Source organism: Gambusia affinis, linkage group LG16, assembly GCF_019740435.1.
Source record: "Gambusia affinis linkage group LG16, SWU_Gaff_1.0, whole genome shotgun sequence".
Lineage (NCBI taxonomy): Eukaryota > Metazoa > Chordata > Actinopteri > Cyprinodontiformes > Poeciliidae > Gambusia > Gambusia affinis.
In genome coordinates, this window is record NC_057883.1 from 13,256,161 (window position 1) to 13,269,373 (window position 13,213).

A 13,213-nucleotide genomic window follows, 5' to 3' on the forward strand; every position below is an offset into this window, starting at 1 on the left:
CAGAAGCTGGTCCACAGTGTTTCATCAACTCCACAGTCAACACAATCATCTACCAGGACATTTTAGAGCAATTCATGTTTTCTTCTGTTAAAAAGTCTCTTGGAGATGCTCCTTTCATTTTTAAACCAAAAATTAAGATACTTGAATACAATACTCAGTCAACAAATATAGTCTTGTTCCTTGTCAGTGACTATGCTAAATAGTCTTTCTGTGTTAAAATTCATTTCATTGGTCCTGTGTGATCTAATTTCATGAGAAATTGATGTTTGGGTTTTCATAATCCTTCAATTTAACACAAATGGACATTTAAACCACAAAGTTCTGTGTGTAATGAATGTATATTTAGTTGCTCTTATGAGTAGAGATTTTGATGTGATGCAAATGAACATTCAACCTAATAAAATTAGTTCAGAAAAAAATCCAAACTAAAAGCTGTCGGCTATCTTAAAGGAGCAGAATTTTGTACAAATCTGTACATGAGCCGTGCAAAAAGAATTTGTGTAAATTAAAGTAAAATATGTTTGGTGTCAAACCTAAAAACTCTTTTTCATCAGAGACAAATGTTTTCATTTTTACTCACCACCAGTTCAGAAAAGCGTGCATGCAGCTCCTCTGCAGGTGGCATGGGGGAGCTGAACTCCAGCAGCTGCAGCGGCACGGTGTCCTTCAAGTTGATCTCCGGTGGCTCGCTGCTTCCAAAGCAGCATAGGAAGCCCAAGCCCGCCCGTGTCCTCTTCCTGGGAGGCATAGTGGCTATGGTGGTGAAGCTGGCAGTGGTGGTGCTGAACCAGGAAGGTAAAGGACGGGGCCGAGGGACAAGGGAGGGGGGAGTGGAAAGGATGACGAGACTGCTATCTGGGGGGCATGATCTGGAAAAGAATGAAGAAAAACGGAGAGGATTAGAGATGCTAACAATCCCAGATGGCCAATGTCATCGGTATTTACTGAATATGAAGATTTAAGGTGGTTGGTCTGTGTTTTTTCTCTGGGAAATCTTTATTTATTTTTGTAATTCAGAGACCGAGAGACGATCCTCATTTCCAGCAGCCTGATATTGTTAGGAAAAAACACGCGAGCAACCTACACCACATCCAAACAAACATCACTAAGCCACCTGCAGAAACTACGTCAAGGGAAATATCCAAGCAAGTAGTGGCTTTTACAAGCCAGGGTGGGGATTTTGTTTGCTGGCTAACCAAAAAAGGCCCTTTGAAATGCAAGAATCGGCACAACAGCATCATTTCGTCAGTGGTTGCAACTTTACCACAGCAAAGAAATCTCGTCTTTAAGAGGTACAATGTTGGATCTGCAGCGTATACACAACTCTACTGCATGAGCAAAAATGTGCCACGGTGCTTTGAAAAGAGCATTGGTGGATCCTGCTTAATAAATTCTAGTCCTTTCAGTATAGAAAAGCAAAAATGTAGTGACCGGTCTCAGCTGAGGAGTTTCCTCAGCTCTTCTTTATGCTTCAGTTTACCACATTTGTGAATGAATAGACCACACTTATGTTATGCAAATACTTCAAGCGTGCAAATCCAGTACAAGTACTTGACCGAGAAATCAATTTTGAAGCAACAGAATGTTATTGGAATTTCAAAGCATGCACCACATTTAAAATATAAAATGTCAATAAATGTTATGCACTCTCTCTTAATGTTTTTACATAACCTTAGAGGAACTAAGTACATCCTGAAACTCATATTTAATGAGGCAGTCAAATTTTATAACTTCAGTATCCACAAAAAGCTAACCCAAAATACCGTATCCTGACTGAGCTTGAATCTCCACCATCTCTTGTTCAGTGTAGAGCTTTTTACTGAGCTGTCTAAAATTAGCAGCATGGTAAATTCTTTATGAACGTTCTAGGCCCTCAGCAGCAACATGAGAAGAAAGAGAAAAAAGGAAGATAAAACCCCACCATATTTCCATTTTGCCTTTTTACTGCTTGTTCTGACCAGCTCTTTCAATCTCCAATATGGAGCTGTGAACACACATTCAGCTTTCATCTTGTTGCCTTTTCTGTGACATTCGTATCATTATGAACCCACTCAAAGACCAAGCGGACAATAAAAATGCTTCTACCTTAAATTCACTTATAAAAATATATAGTCTATAGAAAACATGCAAGCAACCATGGCAACTTTATTCTTTAGTTCATGAAAGTGTCCAGTTTTAATTCTTGGAAATTACACATAAAATACATACGATTCTGAATAACATATCATATTTTGATAAATTATTAAAGTAAATTAAAAAAAACAAAAAACAAAAGCAGATCATAGTTTAGAAAATAACCTATTTTGCTATTGAAATTGTCAGAGTGAAAAGTGTGCAACAAATTCCCAAGGTCAAGAATCAAAGCGTGGACTGCTATGTTTAAGACCAATAGCTTCTGTGAATAAGATGCCAGTCTTACCTTTACACCACAAGCCATATGTATTTTGAGATTTAGTGTCTTGCTTTTGAACTTTAAAGCATTTAAGCTAACTGAGCAAAACTTTTAAGATATCAGCAATCATCAGACATTCCAGTCTCTTCATATTTTTTCTATTTTTTACAATTTTCCTAAACAGAACCAAAAGAGACATGTAACTTATTTAATTAGGAAAATGAATGTAGTTTGGGAAGAGGTACAAAATCATCAAAATAAGAACCACATCACTCCTAAATAGATTCTTAAAGCAGAACAGCCAAATCTAGAACGGGATTTGAATATTTTAGATTTTTATTATTATGTTAACAAGTATTGTTTAGAATATTCAATATCAATGTAAATGATTAACTTGCATTATTTTTATATAGTAACATTTTAATAAATTTTTATGTTTCACCATTGTCAATGTTTTCATTTCTGTTTTTCAAAGTGTTTTTTTTTTCTCATTTCCATTTGCGGTGTGAATCCAAAGTAATCCATAACGGCCTCACTCTACCTTCCTCTTTTCCATCATCACAATGCCCCCACCTCTCCCTGGGAGCGTTAGCATGTGGATCATTAAAGTTAATATTGTGTGGGCATCAAGGTCAGTGAGATTCCCTCCAGCTGGAAAAATTATATTTGGCATGAGAAGTGTGAATGGATGTCACTTTATGTCTACAGTAGCAGCCAACCAAATATTCCTTCAGAGCAGTCCTATTCATTTCCATGATTGCAAACAACAATCTCATGATGCTGATTGCAATTTCATTTATTGTGCAGCTCCACACGGTGGAGGTTTATTTAAATTAATCATTTAATTCTGACATCTCAAAATATCAAGGCTGCTTTCTGGATGTTTTTTGGTCTTTTTTTTTTTTTTTTTTTTTTTTACAATTTCTTCAATATATTAACGCAGTTGAATATGTGGTAAATTTAACCTTGTAGTCTATTGCCAGCTTTCACAAGCACCCGAGATTGCAAAGATAGCTGTTGGTTTAAGACGGTGGAGTCCCTCGTTGAAATCCTGCAACCTATAAACCAGCATAGCAACTACTTCAGTGAAAAAGCCCAGTTTATCTGTTGTGCAGATAAACCTGAAGCAATAGTTGCTAAAACATGACAAATAAAAAAACTCGGAAAATAAAAGCTCATAATGCAAGTATCCAAGCAACTAATTAGGTTACATTAATTATGTTAATTAACTAAAATGATGTCAGAAAGGCAAAGTATATACCTACTTCAACCCCTAACAGGAATAGCAGCTAAATCATGCATTACATAATATGCACAGAGATACACATTGTGGTAAAATAAAAGTACTGTTAAGTTTGATGACTTTGACTAAAGAGCAATAAGTTTCTATAGTGGGAAACAATGTTTTGTTGCTGTAAACAGAGTGTGGAGATTATTAAATCCCTTCAGCATAACACACAGCCTAACCCTCCTGTCTTATGTCTCTTGGTGTCTGTTTTTATCTTCTCTCTCCCACCAGAATCCACTTGCAGGCAGTCCTCACTCATCACCAGTCCAACTGGCCTGATTCCAGCTCAGAGGAAGCAGGCTAGGGACTCCAAACACACAGAGCATACATTATATAGAGTCAGAATTATATACAGTTAGAAATTTAAGAACCGGCTGTTTATGTAACCTTCATCTGCATGCAATGTCACTCCAGATTGACCGTGTCCGCTGCCATCTGACCATCTCTGGGCTTTTCATTTCCCCCCTCTCTGTCGTCTTCTATTATTCCTCTATTTTAGGCTAAATCAGAGTGACAGTTCCCTGCAACAACCCTCCCGCTAATGGCAACATCTGTCATTTTTCCTTGCCACTGCTTACCATCCACTTATTCCATCTTTAATCCTCCTCCTTCTGTTTCCTGTCTGTTACTGAATCCTCAGCTCTGGGCTACTGTGTTTTATTCTGGAAGTGGTTTTCTACAAATACACTTACTGTTATTTTGTGGGACTGATATGCTGATCCGTCCTATTTATGGACATAGTTTGCTTACTTTCATACATTTAATATATCCACTCTAAAAAAGGGGGGGGGGAAATGGGTGCACTTTTGCTTTTAAGGACACCAAGTCCATCAATTTGAGGTTTTTATATGTTAAATGAATCACACAACCAAGTGTTTTCACAAAGTGATCGATTCAGACATCACCTGATTTTAGTCGTTCCATTGTCTTCATTAACTTCCAGCTTCCCTACAGCTACTATTAAAAAAGGAGTGCCTCAAGGTTGTGCTATGGGACCCATTCTTTACCATCGACATGCAACTCTTTTGTTAAATTAACTTCCGATAATCCAAATGGGTGTCCCTTTTGCCTTTTGTCCAACCTATAAAATAGACATGTCAAAAGTTGATCCTGCAGAGACCTATTATTAAACCGTTAATTAGATTGAATCATCATCATTTATTACTACTTCTACTATGGCTGCGTACCTGTTTACAGGTTGTTGTTTTTTTTTTTTTTGGGGGGGGAGTACATGCACTGCAAATTGGTCACCTTGTACAATAAATAAGTGAATATTTAAAAGCACTAAAACGAATAACATAAAACAAATAAATGCAGAACACTGGCAGCACTTAAGAACGGCTACAGGACACCAACAATTTAAGGTTTGACACTACAACATTGGCTCATACTGGATTCTATACTCTTGTTTGAGTTTTCCATAAACCTTTAACCAATTTCTAAAACCATATCAAAAACTCCAAGTATGTTTACTTTTGCATCTGCAATCATTTGTACATTTATACATATACAATGTTCCACCTAAACAGCTGTTACAAAGCCTTGCACAGCAAAGAGGAAAACTTTCCTAACTTTAACTACACCAACTTTCAGCTAGGTTTAAAATTAAATATTAATTAAAAATCAATTCCACATATATTCTACGTATAGTGTTGGCAAGCACAATGCAAACACAGTGTACTATATCAAATCATCTAAATTAAAGCATGTCAACTTAGAACCCAAATATATGTATATACACACATTAGATGTTTTAGTAAAAAAATATGGAAAGCCCTGAAGCAAAGCCAGTATTGTCACACCTGTTTTGATTCAAGTGGGTTTGAGGAACAGCTAAGCAAGAAGACAGAGGCAAACGATGGTCGTAAAGGGAAATGCTGCTGCCACTTTGTATTCAGACCTCTACTTCATCTTCTCCTTCCAGCTGTCGGGAAGTAGGCCAGTGGAAGAGAAGGAGGAAGGTGCAGCAAAGAATGGGCTGTAGCTCCTGCTTCAACGTACACTGTATAGAAAAAGACGCGTTCGAAAAGCATTTGTGCAAATTTTAATTCTCTCATTGCCATCTTACACAGACACATGTACAATGTTTGCAGGAGAAAAAAACAACACACTGACCAAAATCAAACAAACTTTTCAATCAGTCTAAAAAATTTAGCTCAGAGAAAGTAAACAACAGTTTGCACATACATTTAGATTTCATAAAAAAGGCACATAATTCAGTTAGAGTAATTTATTAAATGACAGATACTTTAAAACTTTTATTCTCATACGTCCACACCATTCCTGAAACAATCTCAAACCAATAGCCATGGAGTCTAAGAGGTTTTCCGACCATATTCTAAGTCGGAGGAAAGTAGAAAGAATGGGAGGAAGAACAAGCAGCAACAATAAAACTGGAAACGGAGAAATATCAAAAACAACAAGACAGAATGACTGGAGTTTTAAGGGGCACTGAATAAAAGATCACAGTCGAGGTTGTGGTTCACACTTTTTTTTTTTTTTTTGCACACAATCTTTTCTGGGTTTGGTTCCACAAATGAGAATCATTCCTGCATGGTGTTAGGCCATGGAAGGAGAAAAAGGAGGAGGAGGAGCAGTCTGGTTTATATAAGCAGCTGATACCAGGGATGGGGGAGCAATGCCACGCTGGCATAAACATTCAAAATGTAAAGCAGATTAACAGATTTTATGCGTTATCTGGCAACATGGGGATAGAGATTTGATCATATTCAAATATCTGACAACATGGCAGTTTTAGCCATTTTCTTTATAAATTAAATAGGAGTGCTAGAACAGGAAAGTTTAACTGTAGGAAGATGGATTACGTTTGATGGAAAAATTTGAAGAGATAAAAATCAAAAGTGAAACCTGACTATTAAACTTGAATTCCAGGCTAAGCCACCTGGAGTAAAGAGAGACCTTAGGTTTGAAATAATACATGGGAGAAAAAAAATAGTTGAAAACTGACCTTTAATGTCAGTTGAAATTAGGTCTGGTCTTTAACTGGGCAAATATAACACAAGGATCTGCTTTGATCTAAGCAGGCGCTTTTTCAACAACTGCTTTCTTCTTGTCATTTTTCCACACAGGCCAAATTAGTGGAATACAGACCCAACAGCCTGTACTGTCCATGTCACTTTTTTGTAAGCATAATAAATTACATTTTATCCACTTCAAATATACTAAAGACACTACTTCTTCACATAAAAGTGTGTGGCGATATCATAAAATACAAAAAGGTTCAAAGGGACATGAAGAGGTTAGAAAATATCTTTGTGTTGTCATAATGTGACACTGCTGTGTGAAAGCTGCATGTGTCCTTTGACATGAAAGTGAACTAGTCACTCATTAATTGAACATAAAGCAGCTATTCAGCCATGCCTTTGAGCTCAGGGGAGCCATGGCACTTTCTGACTGTTGCTGCCCCAGACTTGCCCCCTCCAAAAAAGCCCTCCTGCTCTCCATCCGACTGTCTGTCTGTTCAAAGAATGATGGAACAATCACTCAATTACCCCCCGGAAAAAGAAACGCTGCAAGACAAATCAACTTGTACACCGGAAGCACAATCCCTCGTGGAACCCATCAGATCTGTGGCCCACCCACAGGCCAACTTCTGAATTGTGTAGTTCATGCACACAACATACATCTTAGCAGTTTATAGGCCAGCATTAATCAGCTACATTAGAGCAACATATGTATAAGCACTCCATCACTCCACCACAACACAGTTGCACATATGCATACATACAAATATGCTGTCTGTTCTATCTCACAAAAAGAAAAAAAAACAACCTAAAGTCATCTAGTTCATCCGTAACTTCCTCAATTACTTCAGCAACTTGGGTGGGCAGATTAATCGAGAGAAACAGTTGATCTGAAGCAACTGGCATTACTACTGACAAGATACACAGACAGTCTGAACAATTTAAACATATACGGCACATACACTAGAGACAAGCAGCACTAAATCTAAATGATTTCAACCACTGCTTCTAGTGAAGAGTCTCAGCAGTTAGCAATGAGCTTCAGCCTACACTAATGAATGACTTAAGCTGACAGCAGTGGAAGAAGTGCCATTATTTCACGGTGCATTTGCAAGCGCTGCATTCCTGTGCTCACTTTGAAAGCACGCATTCTGCCTGGGATTTTCATGTTGGGCAGCCAGCACTTTCATGAATCTCTACACAGCTTTCTCATGTGTACTTAAACAATAGACCAGATGATTGGCTCTTAGTCGCTCTGCAGAGGCCCAGCACGGTAGGCAATGGCCCAACAGTTTATTTGCATTTAATCTGCAAGAAAGCTGTTCCTTTATTATTTCATTGATACCATAGTCTAGATCCCTTTGGCAGACAACCAACAGAAGTTTTTAATTAAATTTCTGCTTCCTACAGAGCAAACATGCATATACCATCATTACAGTACTGAAATTCCGCTTTCCAAACCAAATATAAAAATGGTCTCACATGATTTATTACACATTTGAAAATGACAGATTAGCAAAGGCTGTCAGAGGAAAATCAAAGCAAATGCAAATTAAATATCACTGTAGTGACCCAATAATGACATCACATGTCGCACTGAGCTATGCTGTCTGCATTGACAAGGATTCACTCCCACTCAGCATGCCAGATGCTTTAAAATGAATCCAAAACAGAACTTTTGATTAATTCAGCATACCTGATCTTGAACTTGTCGGGAGCACTGAGTATTGATATTTTAGTCTTAAGTGGCCAGTTTATTCTTAATTATTAAAAAAGTAATAAATTGATATCAAAAGTTTCACACCCCATCTTTCACGAAAGAACTATTTATCCCACACTCAATACATATGTATTATTTAGAAGACCAGATCCATAGCACCATGCATGGACAAAAGACGTGATTAGACTTAATATTCCATTTAACCACCTTCTTTTCCTCTGGTTTAGAGCCATGATATCCATGCCTTCTATACACCAGCATAAATCGCAAAATAAGAAGCAGCCAGAAAGCATATTTAGTCTAACACACAGGTGGTTTCCAAGGATTTTGGAGGTAGTTGATGGGTATGCTCTCTGTTCTTATGCCTATGCATCTTCCAAGAATTAGAAAAAGATCTATTCTTTTCACTCTCCCCTTTAATTTGCCTGAAAACTTTGTTTCATTGACTGCTTGCATTTTCATTCTATAATTTCTTTTCTGAGCCTCAGACAGTCAAAAGATTTTGCAAGGCCAAGAAAGCTGAGAACCTGTTCAACTTTTGAACTGGGAAAGACACCTTTAGACGGTGCCACCAGTGCATAGTCAGGGGCAAGGCTGTCTGGGTCGGAGGCAAAACATGCATCAGGAAATCTCCTGGTGGAATGCTCCTTCTGAAACAACATGACCCTGAGGGACAAAGTTTCACATGCTCCAGCCTTTCTTCATCTACCGAGTCATCTACCACGGCTAAACAATAGCTGGAGAACAATGTGAAGGGGGTTTAGAGCTAAGTCAAAGTCTTAAGACTAGAATGTAAAGCAGGCAGCTTAAGCATGAAAACACATCTAAAGTACTATAATTTGTATCAGATGACATTATAATTATTTTAATAGCTTCAATTGTTAGCATAACCTAATCATTTCCATAATTGCTCGAAGGGAAATGTAGATTTACTAGATTTTTGAGGCATTTTGTTCCTTTAACAAACAGCCAATGAAAGGATCATTTCATATGAGAATTGTCACACATCTGTACAATTCTCATTTAAAGAGCACAGAGGAAGAATCTCACAAATGAGGAGAATCCAGACAGATAAAGTGGTAATCCTTTCTTTTCTGTAGTGCAAAATTTAAAACTGTAAACTATGTAATCAAAGATGTTACAATTAATGTTGTGGTAGTCCACAGCACCCCAGAAAGGAATCCAGGAAGGAAAAAGTTCCAGTTCCAGTGTGTTGCTTCAATAGAGCCTTTATGTGAGCTGGATGAATCTCAACAAGTATGCAACCTTCACAATAAGTGTCTTGTAGAGTCAGTGGGATTACATAAAGCTCTGCTTTACTGCTGAAAAGTAACTGCAGACATTACAAAAAGCCATTCCTATTTAGAATTTTAAAAGCAGCTCCAAACTGCAGCCATATTACTGCACTCTTTTACAACAGCTAAATCTGGTTTTGAAACTGATGCTAACTGTACCACAGATTGAATCCGGACATTCCTACCGATACAAGTTCTAGATATATAGAAAAGAAATGGAATTCAGAAAAAGAGAGAGTGACTTAAGTTTTGTTCACCTGCATGTAGCTTTGAGTAGTGCAAAACACTGATTCGCCCCACTTGTTGCTGAGCTGTGCCATCAGCTTTCTAAGAGAAGGCTACAGCACTTTTCACTCATTTACAACTAAAATACATTCAGCTGTTTGGAAATATTTTTGGGCAGTCAGATATGTTAAAAGTACCACTGGAAATCAATGGGCAACATATCACCAGTGCAACCCAAGCACATTACTGGATTACATAAAGAGCTTGTTATTTTTGTATAACTCTATAAAAGGTGGAAGAACAAAATATATTTATTTTAAGAACTTGAAAACTAATAATGGATGTGTGTTTAATTTTTGTTTAAGTAAATGTATAGAACTTTATTATAAAGGCAGTATATTACACAATTTTATCAGCAGGGGGAATAACTTCTCTCATATGAATAAAAGCAACATTTCTGGGGAAATCTCACAAAGCTTTATGTTTAGTTGCTGGAAGCAACTAATCAGATGATACTACCATATCATCCATGGATGTAACGCCTTACAAAGTTCTTACAGTGCAAGATGCACAGCAAGAGAATATAAATGTATTCAAAAATCAAATTAAATACGTCACCAAATTGTCACCAAATTATTACGTGAAAATGTTTTCTTAATCAATCTAACAACATGCAAATGAAGATGACCCAAACTTCTACATGAATGTATTTTAAAATTATGTACTGTGTTCTTAGATTGCAAAGTTTTCTACAACTGTCACTTGAGTATCCTTAGAGGTCTTATTGGCTGCAACATCACCAAAAACACAAGACTGTGAGGCACGGTAAACCAGCTCACCCATTAAATGAAAATGCTTCAACTCTGGAAAAAGAGTGGAGGACATTTTCTTCAATCCTCCAAGGGTGTCATTAAAAGCTATTTCATTTAGTTTGATTCATCCAAAAAAAAAAAAAAAAAAAGTAATTTCCTGCTGCAAGGAACGTTCATTATTGGGACAGACCACATGAAACAGCAACCAGGGAAGTTGATACAGTGCCACTGCTGATTTTGATGCTTTAACCAAAACAAAATCTTGAAGTTTGAAACAACAGCTGCCCTGCCACACTCAGGCTAATACTGTAAACATACTGCATGCCTTGATTCAAGCCAAGAACCAGGCGAGACACAAGATCTTTAAAGGAAGCAAAGTCAAGCAAGGAAATTGGTAGTGGTTTTCTGAAAAGGTAGTTTTTGCTTTTCCTTAAGAAACACCTTTAATGACCTTTACTAGCTGCTGCTTCTTAAACATGACCTACAAAAGAAGGATTATGTCATCCAAATACAGAATGTGACTCTAGCGACAACAATGTTAAACTTGGTCCTGGGTGAAGGTTGAACACTGCTGACCCAGTTCTCCACGGGGCATCGGGTGGATCTCTGCCCATCAAACGGACTGGAGCACTTGCTATTAATATTGGGACCGAGAGGAAAGTGGACCACACCACATTCCAAAGGCTCCCCAACATTCCCACATATTAACAGGGCTCGGAATGAAATCCAATACTTGGCATCCGTATCCCTCAAACCCCAAAGCACAATCCTGCCGTGTTAAATTGCCATCTTATTTCATCTTGGAGGAACGCGCCACAGTCACGAGGCCCAACTAAAGATATGTTATTATTTGTAAGGGAAAAAACCTGGCAGGGATACAGCCTCGGAACTGGTTACCATGACTCTCAGGAGAGAAAGGATGCTGAACTTCTCAGAGACTTCATGTCCTTCTAACACCCGAGGGTCCTTTCATTTTGAAAGAATTGCATTTGAACTCATTCAAATTACATAGATGCTTCTAACTTATGAAAAAATACTTTTGAACTAGAAAATAAAAAAATAAATATATATTTGAAAGCTTGTTTTCGCACATGCTTTTTCCTATGTTCTCACAGCAGTTTCCTGTGGATTCACTACCTTGCCATTGTTTGACTTTGAATTCTTTGCACCACGGTCCGAATAGCAACCAATATTCCCTGGGTAAGAGGTCAACAGCTGCAGCATTGAGGACTGAAGGCCTCTGGTTAATGTCTGGAATGCTCCTCTGGGATACATATAGCCAGGCAAAAAGGGACTTATCCCTGAAGTGAGCAGAACATACTTTTTCCTAAATAGCCTCCAGTAATGCTGTGCTGAATTGAGGCACTGTATGGAGATATGCTTACACATCACAAGCTGTAGAAAGTGTGTCACTGGCACAAATAAAATAGTGTCTTTTGCATTGAAGTGGGTGACCTTCTAGAGAGGGAGAGAAACATAATACCTTTTTAAGAAGTGGCAGACTATTCCTGGTCATTCATTCTAACTACTTTGCTGAAAACGCAATTTTCAGCAAAGTAATCAGCAATTTTCAGTAAAATTGCTGATTAAAGCCGCTTTACCAATCATCCTGTCGTCTTCATCATCGAGTTGCCAGTTGGTTGCCATTTGTTCACTCTAATCCTGACAGATCAGAAGTACGTGATAAATTATGAAAAAAAAGCACTGATGGTGCAGCGACGGCACTGGTTTTTATGATATCTAAGCAAAACCTCCAGCTGAATTTTTTTAACATTGTCAAAGTGAATGTAAAGGGAGGTAAACTCTTAATGTGGTGGAAATGGGGAAAATGTTGTCCTCTTATTGCAAACATATCCGAAAACACTGGTACAGGGTTCTTTCAGCGTTCTAATCAGCACTTGGTGTGGGGTCTCAAACTCCACCCCTTAGGTCTGGTATCATGCACTCTTTAAATGTAACCATGGTTCAACAGACCCAAGTTAAAATTGATTACTTTCCTCTTCAGTGCGACAGAAAGATGCTGTCACACTATTTGAGGCAGGCATGCTTCAACTATTTGAAGCAGGCATGTACATGCACAAGATGCACAACAATTCCCCCAGGGGACTGGACTATGAGATCATTTATTTAAGGCGTATGTAAATCAAGAGCACCATGTTGTCATGTCAATTTGAATACATTAGCTGGCATCTTTAATCACACGTTGGGAAGATCGAGCCGATGCCAGGGAGTTTCATCAGAAGCTGACGAATGATGATCGCTGGTTTTGCGCCGTAGCGCCATCCAAGTTTTGCCAATGTGGTCAGATGAAAAATAAATTACAGGGTTGCATTGGTTGCACATAAATTTCCACCCTATATCAGCTTATAACTTATGTTACGCTATAAAAAGGGGGAAAACAGAACATTTACTTAAACCTTAAGTCAATTTTGTGTATGTTTTGCTCAAATCTATGCATCAAATGAACAATGTTAGCCAATACTATATTTTAAACCAG

The 13,213-nt window shown here is 37.9% G+C and overlaps 1 protein-coding gene across 5 annotated transcripts in view; it reads right to left on the bottom strand.

Annotated features, from left to right (window-relative positions):
• Nucleotides 1–13,213, bottom strand: part of daam2 (dishevelled associated activator of morphogenesis 2) — a 99,020-nt gene that overhangs the window by 64,296 nt on the left and 21,511 nt on the right. For all 5 annotated transcript variants that reach the window (XM_044141905.1, XM_044141909.1, XM_044141907.1 and 2 more), the window contains exon 2: nt 581–869. In XM_044141905.1, coding sequence (XP_043997840.1) covers nt 581–748 — 168 coding nt within the window. In that variant the 5' untranslated portion in view covers nt 749–869. The remainder of the gene's footprint in view (nt 1–580; nt 870–13,213) is intronic.